At 39.4% G+C, this 14,359-nt stretch overlaps 1 protein-coding gene across 1 annotated transcript; it reads left to right on the top strand.

The window, feature by feature from the left end:
* Nucleotides 1-2,915: 2,915 nt before the first annotated feature.
* On the top strand, nt 2,916-13,794 carry LOC122639250 (RHOMBOID-like protein 1). The gene is made up of 6 exons (XM_043832070.1): nt 2,916-3,379; nt 9,961-10,124; nt 11,916-12,079; nt 12,191-12,450; nt 13,025-13,151; nt 13,464-13,794. Exons 1-6 carry the CDS (start codon nt 3,060-3,062, stop codon nt 13,584-13,586), a joined length of 1,158 nt encoding a protein of 385 aa, XP_043688005.1. The 5' UTR covers nt 2,916-3,059; the 3' UTR covers nt 13,587-13,794.
* The last annotated feature ends 565 nt before the right edge of the window (nt 13,795-14,359 follow it).

Below are 14,359 nucleotides of genomic sequence, written 5' to 3'. Positions count from 1 at the left end.
TCCTTCAGGTTCCAAGCGAGATGCGGACAGACAAAACGCTGGAACGAGGAGGCATTGGGACGGAGGTTGAGGTGGAGGATGACTCCGATGGAGATGCAGATCTTAAAATCTCTGGCAACTACAGCGGCACAATCCCCACCAGCGCCGATTTCATGCCCCCTACCTATGACATCTTCATCACCTCTCACCAAGGAAAACCTGCGAAGGACCAACATCAGATCCAAAATCTGACCAGAGCATACTTCTGACGAAGCCAATTCCAGCTTGGGTGGGGATAGAGGAGGTTCTGTCGTCGGAGAGGCAGAGATAGAAGGTGACGACAACGGAGAAGAAGAGGAGGCTGCGGCGGCGAGCTTGGCAAAGGAGGTCTGTTCCTCCTCGAAGCGGAGGTGGGGTGCGATACATCGTCGTCCCCAGTCTGGACTCTCCCATTGAACAGCAGAGGCTAGGGTCTCAGGACAAATGGATAAACACCTCAGATGCCAAGGAGTGTCGCAAGCAGTGCAGAAGAGCTTATCGTCTTCTGCAGGCTTAATCTCGCCCAAAATGAGTATGCCATATGCATAGCAAGCGCGTTTTTGTCAACGCTGCTCCTCCGCCATTGACGAAGCAAAGTAAGGTAGGTGGAGCAATATGGGAAGGGGGTGGGTGGCGGGTTTACCATCGTCATCGTCGTCGGCGACGGCGGCATCTTCTTCATTGGCGAGGCCGCTGATCATGGCTGAGAAAGTGAGGAGGAAAAGGAGAAGGGAACCCGCACTTTGGGCGGAGACAGCAACACGCACAATGGCGGAAATCAACCGCGCACGGCGGCGGACGGAAGCAATCACGCGCAGTAACCTAATGCTTAACCATTACCTTATTTAGTATCAAACACGTACAACAAATGTCTCAGTTGGGTGGGGCCAGAGTAGTGGAGCCTCCACCCTCTTCTACCGCCTCTTGCGTCGCCCCACCTATGAGTAGGGATGTAAATGGATCGAATTCGATCGGATAGTGGCATTATCATATTCGTATCCGATTATATTCGGGCAGATTCGGATAATATCCTATGGGTTTTCGGACGGATTCGGATAATTTTCGAATAGTTATTTTTTTAATATAGATTTTCCTAAATGGATATGAACATGGATCGAATACAAATTTTTGACTATCTGTTGACATCTTTACCGTTTTTATGATGAGGGCTAGGGTTGAGACTTTAGAGTTCCAATTCCCTTTTTTTCTATTTTTCTTAGTCTTTGAGTTTCTTACGTTTTTACTTTTGATTTTCTCTTGTATTTATTTTCATAGATATGTGATTCCATGTTATAACATTGTATAAAACAATATATATAAACTAATAAATCTAAAAAAAGAATCAAATTATCTTAACTTATAAATTTATAAAAATAAGATAACAAAATCTAATAAGGTAACTTAAAAGGATAGACGATCACAGAGATAAGATATTTTATTACTTTCAGATTGCTAAACGAATCGGATAATAATCGGTCGGATAGGGGGATTATCATATTCATATCCGATTAGTTTCGGACGGATTCGGATTCTCTTAAACGGATACAAACACGGATCGAATTTGGATTTTTGAATATCCGTTTACATCCCTACCTATGAGGTTATGACCACCTATGCCACCACCACCAATTGTCGCATGGTGGGAAATTTTTGATCTTTTTTGTAATTGCTATGAATTTTCTTTTTCATAAAACATGTTCATGTTTTAATATGAAAATTTAGGTAATTTGATATGTAAATAATAAAAGAGAATGCTACTTGGGCGTGTGCGTATGTTGCTCCTAAACCAAGACATAAGGGTAGGTGAAATAACTGCCAAATCCTCATAAAATTCCACCTTTCCATGAGAGTTGGCGGCCAGCCAGCGCAAGGGCAGCGCACCATGCAACCAAATAGCGTTTTATTCCCATTAATATTTAAGGCGAGTAAAATACTTGTATACGCTAACGGTGGGAGTTAGAGCCGCCAGCGCACCACGCAACCAAATAGCATTGTTTCTCCCATTAATATTTAGGGCGAGTAAAATACTTGTATACGGTAACGGTGGGAGTTAGAGCTGTCGAAGCCTGAAAGTGAACATATTTGTGAATACAAAAGTAAGTAGGTAAACCAGGAAAATTATCACCTCTAGTTTGCTGACCGGCCCAGTTCCCCAGTTCCTCTAATAGGAGGATGGTGGATCCCACCTGGGCAGGGTGTTTGGGCATGGGTAGAGAGGTCATTTCAGCCCCCCCTTTGTTAGAGAAACTGGGAAAATGGGCCGGTCAGCAAACTAGAGGTGATAAAGATCCGGTAAACCACTCGCTTTCTAAGTAAAATACTTGTATACGCTAACGGTGGGAGTTAGAGCCGTCGAAGCCTGAAAGTGAACATATTTGTGAATACAAAAGTAAGTAGGTAAACCACTCGCTTTCTAGTGTTTTTTTTTTTTGTTGGAACTGAAACATCTATTATCATTAACAGGAAATCCAGATAGGAGAATCTCCTACCAGTAAAGATAGATTTTCAAGAAAAAGAGGAAAACCTCTTGCTTTCTGACGAAGCGCTTGTTGTAGCATTCCCTAATCCCTTTTATGCTTCTTTAAGTCCTAAAACTGCAATAAGTTTATTCATATTTTGATTATTTCTGCCCATTCACACACTCTCTCTCTTTTGTTGACATTCCGCTAAATCTAGCGGCACCGACATTCGCTAAATCAAACTTTTTCCATCTTTAGTGAAGAAGGTTACCTTACGTCTTTGCTTACTTTCGTCCTACTCTTGAGCTTATCACGAGAATTGTCATTATTCTGCCAAAGCCGGACCTTAATCAATTTTTCTGTAACTCTCTTGCTTTTCTTATTCACATTTCTTTCAAATTTATTTCTGGAAAATTTTGTTTATTCAAATTTTCCTTCTTCATTCACAAATCGTCCTGTTTTTGAATCGATTATTTGAACTCTGTTCTTTCTTAACTCAAAGTTGGGCTTGGACCTGTTAGTGGAGATTTATTATCTGCTGATCGACCCATTTTCTTATTGGTCATTTTTGTTAATTCAGCCATGATGAGGAGAGATCCTCCTCCTTTGGACATCGAAAGAAAGGGTTCCGGTCATCTGAGGCGACGAGATAATGTGATTCATCCGGTGGAGGCAGAGACGTCGGCATTATCTTTGTATTGGCAACGGCAATTTCAACCTTTCGGGAGATGGTTTCCTTGGTTGATACCTACATTTGTTCTCGTCAATGTTACTCTGTTTTTTATCAGTATGTACATTAACAATTGCCCGAAGAACTCGCTTTATTGTGTGGCACCGTTTCTGGGGCGCTTCTCCTTTCAACCATTCAAGGAGAATCCTCTTCTGGGACCTTCCGCAACCACGTAAGTTGTTCTCCTCAGTTTCCGACAAATAGGTTTTGATTCATTTCAGTTGAGGTGTCTGTTTGTAACATCGGACCCTGAATTGCTTGTGAACTGAATTTGGTTTATGTATCTGTTGTTGTTTCTAGATAACGGGCTTTATTTATGAATGCATTGGGCATTTTGATCTTCCAGTTGAAAAAAGCAAATGGGGGGGGGGGGGGGATCCTCTATCTTCCTTCATGGAAGAGATTCTTAGTAGATTGCTTGTATTAGGTGTCAATATGGGTGGGGCTGATTCAAAAGAGATGAGATTCTTTAAGGATGCATATCCATCTATTATTACTCATCTACAATATGTTGATGATACTCCATTATTTTGGGACCCTTTGGTTGAGGATGCACTTGATTCGTTATCCATCTTGAGAACTATTGGAGCTGTGTCAGATTGAGTGTGAACTTGAGAAGACTACTCTCAAGTGGTCAGAAATGTAGATTAGGAAGTCATGGGGTAAGTAGCTTTATTTCTTCGATGTAGCGTGGACTTGGGCATATCCCTTACGATTATTCGAGAGTTTATATCGGGTGTAACCCTCGTTTCAGGAGCCCTACAATGGAGAGGATGGAGAAGAGACTATTGAGTTGAAAAAAGTATTTGTCAACTGGTGGGTGCTTGACTTTAGCAGTGAATACCTCTAATAGCTTTTAAAATTTTCTTATGTTAAGCTTCAATTTCCAAAAAGAATGGGGGAAATTATTAGAAATTTCTTGTGAATTGGTAGCGATTGGCAAGAGAATAGTGAAAATTCCATTTGGTTGAGTGGAACTTCTTATCTGTGCCAGAAAATAAAAAGATGTTTATGCACTTGGTTGTCTAGGAATATGAATAAGGCCTTTATTTCCCCCCCCCCCCCCTTTTTCTTTATTGTTTGGTAGAAAAGTAAGGGCTTTTTTGTGAACTGGATTTGGCGTTTCAGCTATGAGTCTATGGCCCCATGCAAGGTGGTGATCATTGTAAGTAGGAAGTGGCAAATGGTTTGAGATTCTAAGGAGGCAAGGACTTTATCTTTTAATACTTAGGATATGAGGACATTTCATGGTGTCTTGGGTAAAGAATTAACTCAAACAACTTTCAGGGAAAAAGAAATGTTTTAGAATATGATTTTTGAAGGATAGGTGGCTCATTTATGGTAAGCTCTTGGACATCCATCCTTGGCTGCATGAATTTGGTTAACGCAAAGAATTCTGCAGTGGAACAGTTCTTTAAAATCATAGATGGATCCTCTGCAGCGACTTTGAATTTCCGGAGGAATTCGGTTGACTAAGGAATTGATGACTGTTTCTGACTTACAATGAAAAATGCACAATGTTTAGCTTGACATAATGTTAAAGCATTCAAGGAGATGAAGCAAGTGAAGCGAAGCGCTTTGAGTGTTACCGTCCATAAAATGAGTTTGTCACGCTACAGCTTTTGTAGTGAGTGCACCTACCGAGTAAGGTTTGGTAGCAAACTACGTACTGAGAGTACGGATACAGACTATGTCCTGAGAACGACAACATTGAGGACAAACAGTGCTGCCAAAGATGGATTCAGGGGGTTACTATCTTTGAAATTTTATTATGATTTATTTTGCTCAGAAATTTTAGGGATAAGGGCCTCTACTCTTGAATATTGTGACGTTGTCTCTTCCAAAAGTTGTTGTCTTCGCCATTGTTTGAAATTTCGGCCATTTTGACCAAATATTTCGCAAAATATTTCGGTGTCGACCGAAATCGAAATGAAACGACAATCGAAATTGCAATGTCAAAATGCATTGAAATTTCACCAAAAGATCGGTTTCGACAAAATCAAAATGGGGTCAAAATCCGAAAGTTCAAAACTTGGTATTCGCTCATTGGCATCTTTTTTGTTAAGTTACCATCTCTTGAACACTTTAAGAACAGAGGGCCAAATTAGCTCGAAGATGCTACCTTTTTTGTATGGAGGAGAGAACTGCAATTTATGTTTTCTCGGATGATTTGGTTATGCTTGATGTAGATAAGTCACCTAAAAGGTTTATTTTATTGAAAATAAACTTTGGATTAGGTCATATATGTATTTGGACTTTGATCCCATGGCTTTACTTTGTCATTGACCAATTTAATGCGCCTAAAATATGGGTAGAAAGTAGGAAAACGGGATTTACTTCATCAGTTTAGTTAGAGTCCTATTTTGAGTCAATTTTCTTTATTATTTCACTTTCTTAGTCAGTTTAGGTTACCTTATTAGTTAAGGATAGGGGGTTAGGCATTTCCTTTTTAGTGTCTATGTTTATTTTTGAGTCTTCTATATAAGTTTGTAAGGGAGGCCAGCATGGTACACGAATTTGATTAATGAAATATTAGCTTGAGCCTTGTGAAAATCCTGAGATAGGATGGGTGAGATGCCCAGGCTGAGATAGCCATTCCCTTCCCCCATCCCCCTTCCATCGGTTATTGAATCCAAACCCTAATTTTGTTCAAATCGAGTTCAAGAGTGCTCAAAGCTGCTGGGATTTCTTTCAGCTGAACATCAATTTCTTGAAGATTACCACATCAAGATCATTGTTGCTTCAACAGGTTACAAATTTGTGGGTTTTTATTTGTTATTTCAACCAAGGAAATTGTTCCCTCATTTGAGTTCCCATTGTTCTCTTGGTTCCCTCATATGATTTTAATTCCCATTGTTCTCTTGGTTCCCTCGTACAAATTCTTATTTATTGGAGGGTTTTCTATTTGATCCTGCCTGGGGTTAGACCTATTCAGTTTCTAGTCTTACTTTAATGCCATGTGGAATTTTCTTCTGGGACTCTTTGAGTGCTGATGGACAGCACTTGGCTGAAGCATAGTTCGAAATTTGGTTTAAATGCCGAAATTTCGAAGAAATATAGCAGGTCGAAACAAAATCCTATGCGGAACACTGGGAAGTCTATATTTCAATTAAATTTCGAGATTTTACTCCTTTTCTCCCGGGAGTTCTAAAATTGCTCGAAAACCTCAAATTTTTTTTTGCAAAAGCCTTCATTTTGCTGCTAAGTCAAGGCTTGGTGGTCAATGTGGAGCATTCACTTCAACATTTAGATGGATTTGAAACATCATATGGCAAAATTTTTCTAAATTTCAAATTTCCCACCTATAGGGCTGCTGCGATGGACTTTGAGAAATTCTTTAGGCAGAGGATGATATGGTCATCATATGTCATAGGGTTTGAAGCCAAACTACCACCTTGGTTATATTTTTTCTTCTTCTCAATCTAATGATTTGAACATGTGTAAACATGCTTAAATAGGCACTACAAGAAGTTTCAGAGTAAAATTCCATCATGTGGCTCCCAAAATGGCCATTTTGAATTGGCCTTTAAAATGGACCAAATTTTGTGCCTATTATGCAGATTTCGTTAGTATATTTTGGTTCGACCAAGGTTGAAATCCTGGTCAAAACCGAAATTTGGAACCTTGTGTTGAAGTCAAGTACCTGTTCTCTGAATGGCCAGACATACAGTTTTCTGAAGGACTAATTGTGTTTTGAATCTACTTTCCTTGTGTATTGTAGAGAACTATGATAAAGATTATCTCTGTTGCATTTATTTTTTGAAGCAAGTCATGAAAATCCCTTTCATCCCTTGGAGTATTTTCAATATTGTATTGTACTGTAGAGGACTGTACATAAACACTTGAATATGTTTTCTAAAGCAAGTAATGAAAATCTCTGCCCCCCCCCCCCTTTTTTTTTTGGGGGGGGGGGGGTGTGTGTGTTAAAACCCCACTACTCTACTCTTATGTAACATCCTAGGCAGTTCTAGAAGCTTTGAGCTGCAAAATATCCCTATCCCAGCCTGGAAAAGCCCATGAAAAAATGGTTCATAGTTATCAAGGCGGAAAGGCGTTGGAGACATAGTTGTTACGGCGCCTAGGCGAAGCAAGCTGGTCGAGGGGGAAAAAAACAAGTCGACACCAACAAGGCGGCAAGGCAGCGCCTAGGCGACACCAGAAATCAAGATGAGAGCAAGGTGTCTAGGCGACGGCTTGACAACTATGGTTGGAAAGGGTCCAAAATCAAGGTGGACCAAGGAACCTGGACGCCTAGGCGACACCTTGATAACTATGCAATGGATCAATAAAACTCGAATCCAACCAAGCCCAAAGCCTAATTACAGAACTGTTTTGACCCTATATGCAACTTAAAAAATCATATCTAGTGAAAGAAGTTCCAATCCTAAAAGATATATTGCGTAGGGGCCCATGAGTATGAATCTCTGAACAGAAGAATTTTCCAATTACAGCTTCCTTGTGGTTGCAAAACCTAAGATCTTGATTTCCTATACTGTCCTAAATTCAAAATAAATAAAATAAATAAATTATTGCTGGCAGAATTTGGTTAGAGAAATTTGTCAATTGGATCATGAAGAAGACTTTGTATGAGACTGCATAAGGGCATAAGCCACAACATGTAGTTTATCTAGTTTCTTTACTCCCTGTTGTGAAATTCAATGAAGATACCAAAGCCTTTGCAGAATTTATCAATAGAAGTGGAGGTACACGTAACCGTCAAGTAAGGTAATAATCAGCATAAAGAGGGTATTGATCAACATTTTAAAGCAAACAATTCTAAAAAATAAAGTTTGGGTTATAATGCACTTTAGGAAGGTAAGATTTCCATTTGGAACCTATCATAAGACAAAGCGCAGGGAAATTCGTCCATTCTAGATTTTTAACATCAGGGTAAATGTTTATGTTTAAATAGCAACAGAAATGGAATGGTTAGGATTCATTGATCAAGAGTTGCTCTGAAGTTACCAGTTTCCTATTTGGTTCAATCAGAAGTGGAGGAGGGAGAGATTTAAAGATGTTGCGCATAGAGTTAAAACAAGATAGCTGAAAAAGACCTTCTTGATTGTTGGGTGTTTAATGCATTCCATAAATACTAAATGTTAGATTTTATGACTATAACAGTGCTATTGTGGTGCTGGATATTGGCAAACAAAGAAAAACTCAAAAACAGATACATAAAATGAGTGTAACTAAGATAAGGATGTTGCGGTGGATGAAGGAATAGAAATGATAGAATTGGAAATCTTTAATGTGGTTTAAATTTAGGGAAAAAGATCCCTGCTTGGTGGTGTCCCCTATGCCCTCTCACAGGGTACTGTGAAATGATGCCCCTGCCCCCTGGGTGGATACCCAGGCAGGCTTCCCCATTGGCCCAGATGTTGGTGTAGAGACCATGTGACCAAGCAGTGATCTCATTCCCCTAAATTTATCTGATAATTCTATAGCTTTTCTAGAGATGAAGGCCAGGACCTTAAGAGATTGGGTGGCCAGCTTTTGAGAAAGCCATAGGACATTATAGAAGATGTTCTGTCGAGCATGATGCTCGAACATAAAATTGCAATTGGTGCTGACCCCCCCCCCCCCCTGTTAGTTTTCTTTAAACCACAATGCAAAAGCACTTTGGTTTCTGAGGAGTGGAAGCAGTTTGGTCTATGATTGATATCTACATGTATTCTTAGTGGGCTCAGATCTCTCCAAACTGAGGGAATTGATGGCAGCATCTGTTATAAATGATGAGTCATAATCTCTTAATTGTGAGGTGTTGGACTTTACCAACTGAAATATCCCCTTGGGTTTTTTTTTGAGGGCACCCATCCTAGTATTACTCGCCCAAGCACTCTTAACTGCTGAGTTTTGATGGGACCCGGTGCATTTGCTGGTTTGATTGCACCCTAGTACAGCTGTATTTGGGATTAGAAGCATGGAAACTAGGCTTCTTAAAGGTGTCTTAACATGCATTGCTGTGGTCATTTCAGCTTTTCAATGTTAGCATGTCTTTATTTTTATTTTTGTTTAACTTCTTGGTGTTTCATTTCACTTAGTTAATACTTGTTAATTCTATTTATTTGTCTGGTCAACATTGAGTAGGGACACAAGGATTAGCAGAAGTCTTAGGCATTTGTCTGGTATAAATATCACTTTGATTCATGTTAAACTTTATGTCAAGGTCTTAAAAATGTTTTTTTTTTTAAAATTCAGGGTGGTGGGGGTGCCGCTAATTGTTTTTACTGTCCCGGATGCATCCCGCCATCCCAATACCCCAAAAACGCATGGATGGGCAAGGCCACTGTCGGCCGTTTTGGCAAGCACCCTTTAATACACTGCTTTATGGGATATTATTTTATAAAAGGAGTATTTGTTTTGTTTCCCCGCCCCCCCTTCAATAACCAGATTTGCAGCCCTAGATCCTCTCTCTCTCATCTTGGGATGGTGATCATATGTACTGCATGTTATCTCTATTACTTATCTTGGTTTTCTTTGCATCACTGGTCAGGTAGTGTGTATGTATTTGGTAATTTTGCATCGTCAAATGTGAATTTTGTTGATAGACGTATAGTTAATAATTGCTAAAGTTGGCTTGACATCCCATTTCTGAAGGAGGGTCTGCTAATGTTAGTTCTTGTGATTTATGGTATCTTAACCTAAACTCTGTATGCCTTTCATGCCTAGAAATTAATTCTCTTACATATAATGATCAATAATTGCTTAAGAGGGATAAAGTTTGAGCTGCAGTTATTTGTTATATTCCTTCAGGCTAGAGAAGATGGGAGCTCTAGAAGTGAGTAAGGTGGTCCATGAACACCAGGCCTGGCGCCTTTTTACTTGCATTTGGTTGCATGCTGGGGTTTTCCACGTGCTTGCCAATATGTTGAGTCTTCTGTTTATTGGAATTCGGCTAGAGCAAGAATTCGGGTTTGGTATGTATGTAACTTCAAGTTTCAAAGATTATCCCTACTTGCAAAATTTTGATTTCTCTCTTGGAGATTATGCTGTCAAATACTTGCAACAAGCAAATAAATGTTAATATTAAGATGATCAAGTGCTGGATCCTGGATCTTAAATGTTCATAAGTCGTAACTGCATATTATAGGTATGTACATTGTAGATCTAGATCTTAATCAACATTTGTCTTTTCTTGAGCGTTATTTTTAGTTTGACAGGCAGATGTTCAAGTTAAAAAGAGTCAAAGATGTGAGCATTCAACCTAGTTGCTTTTCTCCAGAGTGCTTCCTCCTGATGTGCTAGAAGGTTTTTCGGAAAGCAAAACATTGAAGCATTGATAACATTGACATGCTGAATCAAAAAATATAAAAATAATCATCCATCAAAATAATGATCATAGTTACACTCAAAGGATTGAGTGGTAAGATGATCAACTTAGAGTTTCGGGAAACCTTAAGAATAGCGATAAATGGTTAGAAGAATGCATTGATTTTCTTTCTAGAATTTGAAGCATAGAATAGAAGATTGCAAGATGGATGATAGATGGACACGTAGGTAAATGGTGCAGTATCAAGCAGGTAGCAACAGTCTAAATCCTAGATTCTCCATTCTTAATGGTCTGGCCCAAGATTAGCAACTCAAGCTATTACTTCCATTCATGCTATCATTTAGATGCCATTGCTGGAGTGGCTGTCTCCGATTCCTGCATGGCAATAGCCCCAAATACATCTTTATTTGACTATGCATCCGTTTCTTTCTGTCTTTCTTTAAGAGATTATTTATGAGTTTTAGGTCAATTGCATGGAAGTGCACTTTTTTTTCTTGGTATTCTCCATTCAATGATTTCAGTTCTTACAAAAATGGAGAAAGATAGTGCAGTTCTACCCTGTAAACAAATCATACTCTTTCCTTTCATCACACCAGACTTTAATATCAGAGATATTTTGGGCATAACTGGCCGTCTATGACACACTCATGATACTGTACTGACACTGGGGTGCAATACTGCATGGACATTGGTTATATTCTTCACTCCTGATAATATACTTATTTTTGTTTACAAATTATACAAAATCTAGTGTATCATAGCAAGGGAATCTACTGTATTATATTTTGTATGCATTTCAAGTTTTGTAAAGGATTGCAGGACTAGTTGTGAAAAGCAAAAGGATCTACTTGATACATGACCAGGACATCTTACATGTGCTGCTTAGGTGGTAAACTCAATAGTGCTCCATGTGCTCGCTACAGCACCTTCTCCTTTTGTGAAACTGGAAAATTGCAGCCAATAGTTTCCTCTCATGTGATGAATGGAGGCCTTGTTTCTTTTACAATGCTTTTAATAATTTGAATATGCTGGTGATTTTGGAGGAATAATCCAATATGTAGTGAGGTATAGGACTGAAGAGTGATGCAGCCCAATGATGGTCAAGTGACCTTCTCTACACAAACACACACAAAAGAGTGACCTAGGAAAATTTGCTCGCTTGTCAATATTAGGAGTTTTATTTCATTTGACACGATTTAACTACTACAAAAGGATATTTACCTTTAAAGTCCTAAACTATAAAATAATATTTAACTTTAAAACCTAATGCTGGGGTTTAATTGTTCTGGGCCAATGCGAGCTTGGTGTTAGATGTGTGGATTTCTAAGTGCCTTGGCTGTACATCTCAAATCATGTTTGAAGGTGTGTTAACTTTTCTGCATATATCCTAGCTTGTGGTTTGAGGTTCATATCTAATGCTTGTGTGATCCTTTCGCAGTGCGAATAGGGTTGCTATATGTGATCTCTGGATTTGGTGGGAGTTTGTTGTCAGCTCTGTTTATCCAATCAAGTATTTCTGTTGGTGCTTCTGGTGCACTTTTTGGGTTACTTGGAGCCATGCTTTCTGAACTCATCACAAATTGGACAATATATGAAAATAAGGTATGGAACCATGTTCAATTGAACCAGGCTTACAATGGAAATACTTTAGCTCTGTGGAATGAGTCTTCTTGCAATGTTTTAGCAACTGACAATTTAAAATTGTATTTCCAGTTTGCAGCCTTGTTGACCCTCCTCTTCATTATTGTAGTCAATTTAGCGGTGGGAATTCTCCCACATGTTGACAACTTTGCACACCTTGGAGGATTTGCTTCAGGTTTTCTCCTTGGGTTTGTGTTTCTCATTCGCCCACAGTTTGCATGGGTTAGCCAAAGAAGTGGTGCTCCGAATTGTCCCACATCTTCAATGAAACCTAAACACATGATGTATCAGCATATATTGTTGGTCCTTGCTTTGATCCTTCTAATTATTGGGTAAGCCTTTGACTTGTAATCTTCATCTTCTAAATCTGTTCCTTTTATCTTGGTTCATGGGCATTTGGATGTAGCTTTTTGACAATTATCGTTCTTTTAAATTGCACCAGCTTTTTCTGAGTTTTTATGAATTGTGATTTCTTCTGATATATGAAGAAACAAAATTTTCTTTTCAGGGAAGCAGTTTCTGGCATAGTCAAACCCGTAATGGTTTCTAGCACAGTAGCTATAACTACCATTGGGCAGTTTGCTTAACAACAGGAGGAAGAGCCCTATACAAGTTAGGCAGTACAGTTGAAATTAGCCACCAAATTTTATATATAGAATATGCAAGGAATTCCCCACTTATCCAATTGTCAGACTGACCAAATTTTCAGTCTAACTAGCAGAAAAATAGGTGCCAAACCATTCCAGGGTTTGTCAGTGATAGAAACCTCTTCTTTTTTTTTTTTTGAAATATAGATTCAGTAATACAAATTTGTAGAATTTGAGTGTTAATACTAGATTTGAAGGTGCCTGGTCTAACTTTAAACTTTGACTGGAAGAATCCTAATAGAAGTCACTGTCTTGCCAGGTTTGCTGTCGGTTCGGTTATGCTCTTCCGAGGGGTCAATGGAAATGACCACTGTTCCTGGTGCCATTATTTGAGCTGTGTCCCTACTTCGTCGTGGAGCTGCAAGACAGAGGCCATGTATTGTTTGGTAATATACCCTTTCTCTAGTTCTTTTATGATCTGGACCTTCTGCCTTCTGTTTATTTGGTAAACAAATTACATTGCTGAACTGGTGAAGTTGTATTGCTCTGTTTGTTGATCCCGATCCTTGATCGGTGCCCACTGTCGGCTGAACTCTGAAGTTTTCCCAAGGTGGAATCCATGTACTGTAGGGGTTTCAATTACCCTGAACTAAATGCTTGACTCTCTTCCTCTTTCTCACCCTAACCCTTATCTCCTCTTGTTGTTGCCTCAGTGTGTGTGTGTTTGAACTTGACATGAATTAAATCTGGTGTTGCAGTCTAGTCAAAATGGAAACCAGCTGAACTTAACGTGCCAAGGAAACGGGAGGACGAAGACTTACCCATTGTCAAATGTATCAGACTCCCAGATCAAGGCGCTATGTTCCCAGCTATGTAGTTGATGGTACTCATGTATATACGGTTGGCTTTAAGCTGGTATATACAACACATTCGTTTATAGATTTCTGCTTGTGTTGTATGTGGTTTATTGTGTACATGTTGGGACTTGGAGTAGTATAATCTGCCTATTCAAATTCCATTTAATAATAAGCTGGATTTTCAAAGTAATCCCTAGAGTGTTTCAGTAAATAAACTAGATCACTTTGTGTTGGATTGTCTTGCCATGCTTTTCAATGGACTGGACAATCGAACTGGTTCGAACCTGAACTGACAAACCTTTCGATGTTCTGATTTCTTTGGCTTGGTAGCCAGCTTTGTGTAGAGCAGCCGGGTGAAAAGAGCAAGGGAAAGAGAGTTTTGTGGTTTAATCTCAATGGTGCTTTCACCAGAGCATTAGAATGTTCATTTCTTGGTCAAAATTTGTTGAACTGCATGGCAAATCCCTGCATATATGCAGTCCTTATTGTTGTCGTTGAAAACCGTCCAGGCTGGCTTGGATGAGCTTCTTTGCAAGACTAAAGAGTAATGGGCATAAGAGAGGACCAGAGCCGACTTTTGGGGGGGGGGGGGGGGAGACTCTTTGATGCTTAAGTCAGTTCTCCTAGCAACACTAATTAATAGATCAATTTACACAAGAGAGTGCTTACCCTTGTGTTTATAGAAGGAGATTCGAGAGGCAATCCTGAGAGTTAGTGCTGGGAGTCTAATATTGGCAGGTATCCAGGGAAAGGATGTTGAATCCTTGTTGGAGTCTGATATGGAAGATCATATTGAG

This window comes from Telopea speciosissima, chromosome 1 (genome assembly GCF_018873765.1).
Source record: "Telopea speciosissima isolate NSW1024214 ecotype Mountain lineage chromosome 1, Tspe_v1, whole genome shotgun sequence".
Classification (NCBI taxonomy): Eukaryota; Viridiplantae; Streptophyta; class Magnoliopsida; order Proteales; family Proteaceae; genus Telopea; species Telopea speciosissima.
The sequence above is the reverse complement of the archived record's forward strand: the minus strand, read 5'-3'. Positions and strand labels throughout refer to the sequence as shown.

Bases quoted from the DNA above. Each gene is read 5' to 3' on its own strand.
- LOC122639250 (XM_043832070.1), top strand. From the start codon at position 3,060: ATGATGAGGAGAGATCCTCCTCCTTTGGACATCGAAAGAAAGGGTTCC. The intron at 10,125-11,915 runs GTATGTATGTAA...ATCCTTTCGCAG, and splicing joins AGAGCAAGAATTCGGGTTTG to TGCGAATAGGGTTGCTATAT. The intron at 12,451-13,024 runs GTAAGCCTTTGA...CTGTCTTGCCAG, and splicing joins TTGATCCTTCTAATTATTGG to GTTTGCTGTCGGTTCGGTTA.